At 39.3% G+C, this 12,959-nt stretch overlaps 1 protein-coding gene and 1 non-coding gene across 2 annotated transcripts; one reads left to right on the forward strand and one right to left on the reverse strand.

Moving 5' to 3' along the window:
• Positions 1 to 517: 517 nt before the first annotated feature.
• Positions 518 to 4,465, reverse strand: LOC141685205 (uncharacterized). Its single transcript, XM_074490322.1, has 6 exons — positions 3,950 to 4,465; positions 3,395 to 3,862; positions 2,552 to 3,286; positions 1,656 to 2,086; positions 1,089 to 1,352; positions 518 to 821 (listed from the first exon to the last, which is right to left on the reverse strand). The coding sequence occupies exons 1-6, from the start codon at positions 4,463 to 4,465 to the stop codon at positions 518 to 520; spliced, it is 2,718 nt and encodes a 905-aa protein (XP_074346423.1).
• A 4,858-nt stretch (positions 4,466 to 9,323) lies between these two features.
• Positions 9,324 to 9,430, forward strand: LOC141688455 (small nucleolar RNA R71). The gene has a single exon (XR_012561897.1). It is a non-coding gene; the product is annotated as a small nucleolar RNA R71 (small nucleolar RNA).
• The last annotated feature ends 3,529 nt before the right edge of the window (positions 9,431 to 12,959 follow it).

A 12,959-nucleotide genomic window follows, 5' to 3' on the forward strand; every position in this document is an offset into this window, starting at 1 on the left:
TCGCCCCTCTCGAGCTAAGATAGCCTCGACATCTTCCTCACAAGAAAGATCATCTCTAATCTTATGTAACGGATACTGAACAATGTGTAATGGATGATATTTATAGCCCCTCAAAACAGACACATGAAACACATTATGCACATGAGATAGTTGTGGTGGCAACGCAACTCTATAAGATATTTCCCCAACTTTCTCCATAACATCAAAAGGTCCAATATATCTCGGACTAAGCTTTCCCTTCATACAAAAACGCTTAACAACCTTACAAGGCGACACTTTCAAGAACACATGATCACCTGGCTTAAATCCACCAAACTTCCGATGTTGATCCGCGTAACTCTTTTGACGAGATCGAGCTTCCTTCAAACTTTCTTTTAACTTTCTCTACCTTCTCATTTGTGATCCTAACCAACTTCGGCCCTTCAATAACTCTCTCACCAACCTCATCCCAACAAGATGGTGCCCAACACCTCCAACCATACAAAGCCTCAAATGGTGGCATACCAATACTCGCGTGTCAACTATTATTGTACGCAAACTCAACAAGATACAAATATTTATCCCAATCACCTGTCCACTCCAAAGCATATGCTCTCAACATATCCTTCAATATCTGGATCGTCCGCTCTGACTGTCCATCGGTCTGTGGATGATAAGCTGTACTAAAATTAAGCCTCGTACCCCAAGCTTGCTGGAATCCTTTCCAAAAATGTGATGTAAATCTCGTATCTCTGTCAGAAACTATCGACACAGGAACACCATGAAGTCTAACAATATCACGCTGAAAAATCTCTGCCAACTCATGAACAGGAGTAGTCTCTCTAATAGGTAAAAAGTGAGCGGACTTAGTAAGTCTATCAACCACCACCCATATGACATCGTTCTTCTTGAAAGTCCTCGGCAAATGAGTCACAAAATCCATAATAATGTTTTCTCACTTTCAAACTGGAATATCTAACTGCTGCAACAATCCACTAGGCCTCTGATGGTCTATCTTCACTTGTTGACATGTAAGACATTTTCTCACAAATTCTGCTATATCTCCCTTCATTCCACTCCACCAAAAGTGCTTCTTCAAATTCCTATACATCTTGGTGGAACCTGGATGGATAAAGAATGAAGAACTATGAGCCTCTTTTAAAATTTCCTCGCGAATTATCGTGTCTGCAGGAACACATAATTTTCCACCCAACCATATGACACCTTCCTCATCAACATAAAAATGTGTTTGCTTTCCACCTGCCATCTCATATCTAATACCTTGCAAACCTGTATCACTCTTCTGAGCTTCCTTAGCCCTTGAAATAAGATTTGGTTCCACTTTCAAACTTGCAATACTACCTCCTGACCCTCTGACATACATTTCAACACCCAATCGCTCCAAATCTGAAATAAGGTTCGGCTGAGTAATGAGAGATGCAACACTCCCCAAGTTCTTCCTACTAAGAGCATACACTACTACATTCGCCTTCCCTGGATGGTACTGAATATTTGCATCATAATTCTTAAGAAGTTCAAGCCACCTCCGCTGCCTCATATTAAGCTCCTTCTGAGTAAAGCTGTATATGAGACTCTTGTGACCAGTAAAGATGTCACAAGTCTCTCCATAAAGATAGTGTCTCCAGATCTTCAAAGAAAATATGATAGCCGCTAACTCCAAGTCATGGGTAGGATAGTTCACCTCATAAGGTTTAAGTTGCCTAGAGGCGTACGAAATCACGTTCCCATGTTGCATAAGAACAAACCCCAATCCTCTCTTAGAAGCATCACTATAAACCTGAAAACCTCCACTTTCTGATGGCAACACAATTATTGGAGCAGACACCAACCTCTTCTTCAACTCTTGAAAGCTCTTCTCACGATCATAATTCCACTCAAACTTAATGCCCTTCCTCATTAGCTGAGTCAAATGCAAAGCTATGGAAGAGAAACCTTCCACAAAACGCATGTAGTGACCTGTCAATCCCAAGAAACTCCTCAACTCCGTCACATTGCTAGGTCTGGGCCAATTAGTAATAGCCTCGACTTTCGCAGGATCCAACTCAATGTCCCTACCAGACACAATATGCCCCAAGAATGCCACTTCCTCCAACCAGAATTCACACTTGGAAAATTTCGCAAACAACTTCTTCTCCCTCAAAATTTCAAGTACAGTACGTAAATGCTCCTCATGCTCCTCTCTGCTCCTAGAGTATATCAAGATATCATCAATGAAGACCACCACGAATTTATCCAGATAATCATGAAAGACCTGATTTATCAAATCTATAAATACCGCCGGTACATTCGTCAACCCAAAGGACATCACGAGAAACTCATAATGACCATAACGAGTACGAAATACAGTCTTCAGAATGTCTTCCTCCCTAACTCGTAATTGATGGTAACCAGATATCAAATCTATCTTCGAAAAGTACTTCGCCCCTTATAACTGATCAAATAAGTCATCAATGTGTGGCAAAGGATACCTGTTTCTGATAGTCACCTTATTCAACTCCCTATAGTCAATGCACAATCTCATGCAACCATCCTTCTTCTTCACAAACAATACAGGAGCTCCCCACGGAGACACAATTGGCCTGATAAATCCCCTATTTAACAACTCTTGCAACTGCTCCTTCAATTCCTGCAACTCAACTGGTGCCATCCGGTAAGGCGCCTTAGAAATAGGCTCAGCACCTGGAACTAGTTCAATAGTAAACTCCACCTCTCTATGTGGTGGCAAACCTGGTAGCTCATCGGGGAACACATCTTCATAGTCCCTCACCACTGGATAATCCTCAATGCGAGGTTCATCCTTCGATGTATCCTTCACGAAAGCAAGGTAGCCATCACAACCCTTAGACAACAATTTACTCGCCTTTAGAGCAGAAATTAACTTAACATCCCCCTTCGGTTGAGACCCTTGGTATACGAATTCTGGTTTATCTGCATCCCCAAAGATCACCCTTTTTCCTTGACAATCAATTGTGGCACGATGTTCACTCAACCAATCCATACCCAAAATAACATCAAAGTCATGCATCTCCATCGGAAGCAAGTTAACCTTATAATTTCTATCTCCAACAACTATCAGACACTCTGGATATATATCAGATATAATAACAGAATTCCCCATCGGGGTAGCAATAGACATATGAGGATATAATAATGAAGGTGCAACGCCAAGATGACGAACAAACGATAAAGACATAACAGAATGGGTCGAACCAGTATCAAATAACACATAAGGATCACGTCTACCAACAAGATGTGTTCCTGAAACGGTACCTGAATTAGCTGCTGCCTGATTTGAGGTCAATACAAATACTCAGACTGTAGGATTATGCTGACTGCCACTACCATCGTCAGCTCCTCCTCCACCAGTTTTGCGTGACACTGTATAATCCTTTGCCCTATGGGACATGCTACCACATAAGAAACAAGCCCCGGTCTGTCTGTAACAAGCTCTACCTGGATGATGTCCACCACATGTAGCACAAGGAGCCACTGGAATCATATTGGGGTTTCCCCCATACACTGAGTAACGGCTCTGCCTCTGCTGACGATTCTGCCACTGCCTAGGTTGCTTCTGTCGCTGAAACTGCTGATTCTGATTTTGACAAACATACTGATTTCGGCCGTGGAATGACTGACCACCCCTATTCTGGTTCTGTCCGCGCCACTGTCCCTGCTGACCACTCTGACCTTCATACCACTGTATACCCTGTACAAAACCCTGATCATCCCTAGTCCTCTTACTCCCACTGTTAGACCTAGAAGTCCTGAAATCTATGTGCTCCTTCTCAACGTCCTTTGCTGCAACAGCCACCTCTGCCAAATTATCAAATTTAAAGGAAATTATGGAACCCCTCAGATAAGACTTCAACCCCCATTTAAATTTATCAGCCTCCTATGCAGCAGTCCCTGCAACTGTCCCAACAAATCTAGCCAACCTTATGAACCTCGCCATATAATCTGTAATGCTCTCATCATGGTGCCGCACAATAGAATGAAACTCCCTTAAATAAGCCACCCTATCAGCATTAGAGAAGTACTGCTCATAGAATACTTCCTTGAATCCTTGCCATTCTAAAGCCTCTGCATACTGGTCCCCCTTAGTAGCTTTCACTCCTCTCCACCATCTCTGAGCATCCCCCTCCAACTTATATACAGCTAACCTGACCTTCTGAATCTCATCACAACCCAGTGCATCAAAAATCTTTTCGAGATGACCAATCCAATTTTCAGCATCAATAGGAGTTGGTGCTGTACTAAAAGAGTCTGGTTTCTGCTTCACAAACCTCTCCAACCATACAAACGGCTCCAACTGATGGCCCTGACCGTTCTGATTCTGATTCCCATTGCCATTCTGATTTCCTTGTCCATTCTGATTTCCCTTGCCATTCTGATTTCCCTCGCCATTCTGATTTTCTTGGTTTGCCAAAGCCTGCTGTACAGCCTGAGCCACTACTTGCCCTATCATCTCAATAAGCTGAGTGTTAGGGCGAAAACACGCGCTAATATTCACGCAAGTATACGCGTTCGCAAGTAGTATAAGATATAAATCAGATTCGTTCCCACAGAGACTGGTTTAGGTTAAGTTCAATTTATGCACCTATGCAACAATGTATGGTTATCGCTCAATGCTAAGACAAATAACAAATTGGGTTTTTATTAAACTAAGAGATTATATTAAATAACATTAACTAAGAGAATTGAGGTTGAATTACTATATATGACAAACATGGGATCCTAACTTCATTAAATACTTCATTCAATAGCCTTATTGTTCTTAACCTTAGCATGTGATGGTGAGGACACTAATCAGATAACACGAAACTGATAAACGCCAACTTTCGTTGCACGAGTACCATTCTACCAGACATCCATAAAAGAGATAGAAGCTGAATAGGCACCAATTATATTGAGACCCTATATGTCTATAGAATTTGACAACATAACGGTTTAAGAACAAGTTATCTATCTTGATTACATAGGGCAAGTAAAATGGTTAGAGTTACCTACGAATCATGCATACACATACATGAACCTATGCTAGCATGGCAAGTTCTAAACCTCTATATTCACTGTCGCTTCAATAGAGATTAACACGCTATCTTATATGTTAGCTACGCACATAAGACGAATAAGCACAACCATACTAGGATATCAATCAATCACCACACACCAAGATATCGAAACAATTAACTATTGAAATCCATAAGTAAATCTGCTAGAATCCCATGACAACGATTAGCCCATAATCGAACTCATCGTCACCATGGGTTCCAATGAAAGCATGGTATAAACAAGGTCTTAATAAACTAAATAATAATCAAAGTACGAATAAACGAGATCTAGGTTCAACAAGAATGAAAACGAGCATCCAAAGTTACAACTAATTCAAAGAATCACAAGTTGAAAATAAGATCTTCTTTTTCGGAGTTATTCTGTGCTTCTAGGCCTTCTCCTTGGTATCCCAATCTTCCCGGATGATGAAAACCCTTTTTTTTAAGTATATATACGCCCCTAGTGGACCTGGACCCTTAAAATCGTCAAATTCTACTCAAAAAAGGCTTTTTCAGCGAAATCAGCGACCAGCCGCCTCCTGAGCGGCCGCTCAGCTCTCTGAGCGGGCGCTCAGCTCTGCTGAGCGGGCGCTCAGCTACTGACTGGGAAAAATATTCTGATGAATCTTGTTTTGGCCATAACTTGAGTTCTACTCGTCAGAATTAGGCGATTCAACTGCCCACGCGAAGCTATTGAGATTCTCTACAACTTGACAATGGCCTTGGCTTCCAATTCTGATCACTTTTAATCATATTTCCTTTAAAAGCTCTTTTCTTCATTTAATTGATACCTGAAATGCATTAACACAAAAATACATCAAAATACCAACAACTTGAGTCCAAAACACCAATTTAAGCTTGTAATAAAGCATTCCAAGTGGATATAAAATCCACTTATCACACCCCCAAACTTGAATCGATGTTTGTCCTCAAGCATAAACAGACTCAAAACTACAAAATAAACCTAATGCATGAATGCAACTACGTGAATGCAACTAAATGATAATGCAATCGATCCCCTCAGAATAACCATAACCAAATGAATAAGCCAATGCCTCTAAGAATGAAATGACTTGAAACAGAGTTCAAATAAATCCCACAAACCAACTCACAAACCAGAAACGTGCATGTGTGGATGCTTAACAGATATACTCTCGATACTAGATCAATAACCATAACTTATCTATCATCGAAACAATCAAAAGTTTATAAACAGAATAGACAATAAACGCATTATGACTCACAACACCTCCTTTCTACTAGAGTTATACAAGGATTCACACTATTATTGAACACATAACAAAGATGCTTATTTGATCGTGCAATGAATGAGGTCCCAAAAGACTTATACAATAATACCCATGTAGCGAGCGTTAGGTTAGCGGATCCCAGACTATAAAAGCCTTAGGACACTAGGCACAAAGTCCCCTAGAACTTAATAACTCGAGTATTAAAGAGCTCACTCTTGATCAATTATGCATAAACACATACTTTTTTTCTTTCTTTTTTTTTCTTTTTTTTCTTTTTTTCTTTTTTTTTCAATAATTTCTGAATGAGTGCGTTTCGCTCCATCTCATTCAACCCTAGACTACTCATAAAAATATGAGCCGGCTACTAGCCATTTGACACCTAGCCTTACAACAACTAGCAATGAAATCCAAGTTTTTCTCCAGATAAAAAAATCAGTATTTTTACGTCATTACGAGAATATCACAAATTCTAAATATAACCAAGTGATTAAATCTCAACAACAAACAAGTATGATCATGATCTAGATCAAAAGCAACCCTATAAGACTTTGTGAAAATATTTGTTTCTGGCATGCAAATCAATTCATTAGGACTTAAACATCCCTCTATTCCTCATCACCACACTCAAATCAACATCAACTTATCCAATATCATAGTTCATCTTAAGGGATCATGCTAAATATGCATGCAAATGCAACTATATGAAATTGCATAAAAACAAACAAATATGTCCTAAATGAACAATCATACAAAAATATGAATGAACTACAACTAAACATGCAACATGAATCTATATGAATCTATATGGACACACACTACTAATCCTTACATTATCACCCCCAAACTTAAAATTTTCAATGTCCTCATTGAAGGTAATAATAAGGATTTCAGGCATACCTAGTCGTCGGAAAGATCACCCTCTTCGGGTGGAGGATCAGGTGGCCAATCAACCTCGCCACTAGTGTCTCGGAAAATAGTACCGAAAGCATGTGTCAAATCTTCAGCAAGATGACGGTGAATGTCGTGCATGGCCTCCATACGCCTAATTACTCGCCTGTACTGCTCGTCACCAACACCAGTCCTATCAACTACCTGCTGCACATGAGAAGAACCCTCTATAGGCACTGGAGGATCCGTTCGGCTACCCTCTACATCATCAAAGATATATCCCAACCCCTTGTCAGAGGGTGCACCTAAGAATGAATAACTCAAGTGATTTGGTAGTGGGTTGAGCTCAAGTGTAGGAGCATCTTCAATAGACGACTCGATACGATCCTGAGAAATTTTCAGCTCTGCTAACCCAAGAGAATCGAATGGCACATCCAACTTCCTCTTCCACAGAGGTGCATTCAAAACCTGAATTTGCTCTACTTTAAAGCACTCCTCTTTAGTTGTGGGTAATTTTATTTCCTTGAACACATTGAAAGTGACCTTCTGATCATGAACCTTCATCGTAAGCTCTCCTTTTTGCACATCGATCATAGTTCGGCCTGTAGCCAAGAATGGTCTTCCCAAGATAATGGGAATCTTCTTATCTTCCTCGAAATCAAGAATTACAAAGTCAGCAGGGAAGAAGAGTTTATCCACCTTGACCAAGACATCCTCCACTATACCTCGTGGATAAGCGATGGAACGGTCAGCTAGTTGCAATGACATGTATGTTGGTTTCGGCTCAGGCAGACCAAGCTTCTTGAAGATAGATAAGGGCATCAGATTGATGCTAGCTCCTAAATCACATAAACACTTGTCGAACGACAAGTTTCCGATGGTGCAAGGAATAGTGAAGCTTCCAGGATCTTTAAGCTTCGGAGGCAACTTCTGTTGCAGCACAACACTGCATTCCTCCGTTAGAGCAACGGTCTCTAAGTCATCGAGCTTCACTTTCCGAGAGAGAATACCTTTCATAAACCTCGCATAGCTAGGCATCTGCTCAAGAGCTTTAGCGAAAGGTATGTTGATATGAAGTTTCTTGAACACCTCCAGAAACTTCTCAAACTGCTTATCCAGCTTTTTCTTCTGCAGCCTCTTAGGAAAAGGAGGTGGAGGATAGATCTGTTTCTCCCCTGTATTACTCTCAGGAGGAGTGTGTTCCACAGTAGTCTTCCTTGGTTCCACCTCTACTTCCTTCTGCACATCTTCTTCAGCCAAAACTTCAGATTCTGGAACTTGAGACTTTTCAGGCTCTTCGTCTTGCTGAACATGGGGGCTTGCAACCTTTCCAGACCTTAAGGTGATGGCGTTCACCTGTTCTTCAACTTCCCTCTTGCCTAGATTTGTTTCTGTATCACTAGGAACCGTTCCTGGTGGTCGATTCAATAAGGTATTAGCAATTTGCCCTATTTGGTTCTCCAGATTCTGGATAGAAACAGCCTGGCTTTGGCATATAAGAGCCTGGTTTTTGCACATAAGCCTCAAATCCTCCAATTCAGATTTTTCATTCGAAGATAGACTTGCATCATTAGTTTGTTGTTGAAGTTGGAGTTGTTGTCTTGGTGTAAATTGTTGCTGAAAACCAGGAGGGTTAAATAGCTTATTTGCAAACTGCTGGAATGGCTGTTGCATCACATTCTGATTGTTGCTCCAGCTGAAGTTAGGATGATTCCAGTTGTCAGGATAATAAGTGGCAAGAACTGGCTGTTGCGATCTCTGAAAGTTGCTCATAAACTGAGCTGAGTCACTAGATATAGCGCATTGCTCTGTCGCATGCGGACCTGCACACAGCTCATAAACACTGGTTATCTGCTTAACACCATAGTTAGCCAGAGAATCGATCTTCATAGACAACGCCTTTAGTTGAGCAGTGATAGCCGTAGCTGTATCCACCTCAAGAACTCCTGCTACCTTGCCCTGTGGATATCTCTGGGTTGGATACTGATATTCATTAGCAGCCATCAGTTCAATTAGATCATAAGCTTCCTTATAGCTCTTTGCCCATAATGCTCCGCCTGATGCTGCATCGATCATGGGTCTGGACTGTGCTCCCAACCCATTGTAAAAACAAGTGATGATCATCCAATCAGGAATTCCATGATGAGGACACTTTCTAAGCATCTCCTTGTAGCGCTCCCAAGCTTCACTTAGTGATTCTCCCGTTTGCTGCGCAAATTGAGTAATAGCATTCCTGAGTGCAGCTGTCTTCGCCATAGGGAAAAATTTAGTAAGAAACTTCTGAGCAAGATCTTCCCAAGTAGTAATCGAACCAGCTGGTAGAGAGTGTAACCAGCTCTTAGCCTTGTCCTTCAGAGAGAATGGGAACAGTCTCAGCTTCACAGCATCTTCAGAAACACCGTTGAACTTGAAGGTGTCGCATATTTCAATGAAATCCCTAATGTGTGTATTGGGATCTTCCGTTGGAGAACCCCCAAACTGGACTGAAGTCTGTACCCATTGAATTATGCCAGGCTTGATCTCAAAGGTATTATCTGTGATAGCTGGCCGGACAATGCTAGATTGAATGTCATTGATCTTGGGTTGAGAAAAATCCATCAAGGCTTTCGTTCGTGCTGCTGGATCTCCCATTGTAATGAGTACCTGAAACACAAACAAATAAACCGTGAAAGTAAAAGAATCCGAGTCAGTGAACTTTAACGACCACTGATGACAAGCACATAAACTAAAAATTAACACCGAGTCCCCGGCAGCGGCGCCAAAAACTTGTTAGGGCGAAAACACGCGCTAATATTCACGCAAGTATACGCGTTCGCAAGTAGTATAAGATATAAATCAGATTCGTTCCCACAGAGACTGGTTTAGGTTAAGTTCAATTTATGCACCTATGCAACAATGTATGGTTATCGCTCAATGCTAAGACAAATAACAAATTGGGTTTTTATTAAACTAAGAGATTATATTAAATAACATTAACTAAGAGAATTGAGGTTGAATTACTATATATGACAAACATGGGATCCTAACTTCATTAAATACTTCATTCAATAACCTTATTGTTCTTAACCTTAGCATGTGATGGTGAGGACACTAATCAGATAACACGAAACTGATAAACGCCAACTTTCGTTGCACGAGTACCATTCTACCAGACATCCACAAAAGAGATAGAAGCTGAATAGGCACCAATTATATTGAGACCCTATATGTCTATAGAATTTGACAACATAACGGTTTAAGAACAAGTTATCTATCTTGATTATATAGGGCAAGTAAAACGGTTAGAGTTACCTACGAATCATGCATACACATACATGAACCTATGCTAGCATGGCAAGTTCTAAACCTCTATATTCACTGTCGCTTCAATAGAGATTAACACGCTATCTTATATGTTAGCTACGCACATAAGACGAATAAGCACAACCATACTAGGATATCAATCAATCACCACACACCAAGATATCGAAACAATTAACTATTGAAATCCATAAGTAAATCCGCTAGAATCCCATGACAACGATTAGCCCATAATCGAACTCATCGTCACCATGGGTTCCAATGAAAGCATGGTATAAACAAGGTCTTAATAAACTAAATAATAATCAAAGTACGAATAAACGAGATCTAGGTTCAACAAGAACGAAAACGAGCATCCAAAGTTACAACTAATTCAAAGAATCACAAGTTGAAAACAAGATCTTCTTTTTCGGAGTTGTTCTGTGCTTCTAGGCCTTCTCCTTGGTATCCCAATCTTCCCGGATGATGAAAGCCCTTTTTTTTAAGTATATATACGCCCCTAGTGGACCTGGACCCTTAAAATCGTCAAATTCTACTCAAAAAAGGCTTTTTCAGCGAAATCAGCGACCAACCGCCTCCTGAGCGGGCGCTCAGCTCTCTGAGCGGGCGCTCAGCTCTGCTGAGCGGGCGCTCAGCTTCTGACTGGGAAAAATATTCTGATGAATCTTGTTTTGGCCATAACTTGAGTTCTACTCGTCAGAATTAGGCGATTCAACTGCCCACGCGAAGCTATTGAGATTCTCTACAACTTGACAATGGCCTTGGCTTCCAATTCTGATCACTTTTAATCATATTTCCTTTAAAAGCTCTTTTCTTCATTTAACTGATACCTGAAATGCATTAACACAAAAACACATCAAAATACCAACAACTTGAGTCCAAAACACCAATTTAAACTTGTAATAAAGCATTCCAAGTGGATATAAAATCCACTTATCACTGAGCGGGGTCAATGTGAAAAAGGATCACGTCTAGGTAGCATCTACAATATAAGATAGCGAATGAATGAAGATTATGAGAATAAATATGACGAAGCAGTTACAAATAGATTCCAAAATGATGAATCAGAATGAAATGATAAAGAGCAGAATGAAACGAAATTAAATAGAATACCCATCCTATCGTCTACCCAAACTCACAGGACAACCTAAGTAGATTTTCTACAAGAAAGAACATAAGCTCTGATGCCATCTTTGTAACACCCCCTTTTTATAATAAAATGAGATATTATTTAAAATCCATAAACCTGCAAACAGAGCACTAATATATTTCTAAACAATAATTAAATAGTCTAAAAATCTTTAAAAATAATATTAAATCTCCAAACTGTCTAAAACAAATATATAAATATCGAATCTCTAAATAATTAAATCTCGATAATGATAAAGTCATAAATCCTAATCAACGAAATGGGGTAGCTCTCCATAACATAATCCCAGATCCCCCTAAGCACCTGCCAGAAAAAGAATACGGCATGAGCTAAACTCCTAGTACGGATTTGGAATACAGTTTATAAAACCAAAGAGATCATAAATAAATAATCTGCACTTTATAATAAAACAAAAATTTTAAAAATAAGTAAGGCTAAGGCAACGAGGGGTTAGTATATTTCATACCGAGATCAGAACAGATACATACACATACATCATAGGGTACCTATTCGTAAAGATATCTCCCTCTTTTTAAAAATATTTCTTTAACTTATAAATTATAATCTTATTTTGAATTTTTTTTTTCTCTATGTTGTATATGCTATATTAATAATTAAAAATGAACTATTAACAATAAAAACTGTATGAGGAAGAAGTAATAGAAACATTGTTTGATTATCTATATCTCGAGAACAACCAAGAGTCAATTTATTTATAAAGAAGTAAGTTATAGTATTCGATGGCCGCCTTTTCGAAATCGTTTAATTGGGCTCAATTTATTTAGTGAGTTGAGTTCGGTCAGAAATTTTTTCACTTTAATTAAATGAGTCGTTTCGACTTTACTCGTTAAATTAAATGAAGTAAGTTTCATTGGAGGTTTAAGCTCAATTAAGTATAAAGTTACATGAGTTGAGTTGACTTGTTAAAACAAGCTCGTTTAGCTAAACTTGTCGGCTCAACTTGACTCGTAAATTAAATAAGGGTAAGTTTGGTATTGCTATTGATGTCTGCAACAACAACTTTTCGCTGGAAAACAGCTAAAAAAATGTTTGGTAAAATTAAAAACTTGTTTTTCTGAAAAGTGTTTTTGACGTAAAAGTTGTTTGAAAAAATAAGATCTCTCATGCTTTTCAAAAAACACCTTTTCAGATTTTGCGGAAAACATATGCTGATTTCACCATCAAACCTCATTAAAAGCATTATTTTTTTATAATTTTTTATATCAAAACATATACAAATTAAAAATATTATCAAACAGTATCTGATTTTTTCAACATCATTTTTTCCGCCTTTTTTAACATCACAACAATTTTTAAAAG

Source organism: Apium graveolens, chromosome 9, assembly GCF_009905375.1.
Source record: "Apium graveolens cultivar Ventura chromosome 9, ASM990537v1, whole genome shotgun sequence".
NCBI classification, from domain to species: domain Eukaryota; kingdom Viridiplantae; phylum Streptophyta; class Magnoliopsida; order Apiales; family Apiaceae; genus Apium; species Apium graveolens.

What these genes read in the sequence shown, in the direction of transcription:
- LOC141685205 (XM_074490322.1), bottom strand. Translation starts at nt 4,465, where the DNA reads ATGATAGGGCAAGTAGTGGCTCAGGCTGTACAGCAGGCTTTGGCAAAC. An exon ending in GTGGTAGCATGTCCCATAGG is followed by an intron (nt 3,287 to 3,394) that starts GCAAAGGATTAT and finishes ACCTCAAATCAG; the next exon opens with GCAGCAGCTAATTCAGGTAC. An exon ending in TATCCTACCCATGACTTGGA is followed by an intron (nt 1,353 to 1,655) that starts GTTAGCGGCTAT and finishes AATGTATGTCAG; the next exon opens with AGGGTCAGGAGGTAGTATTG.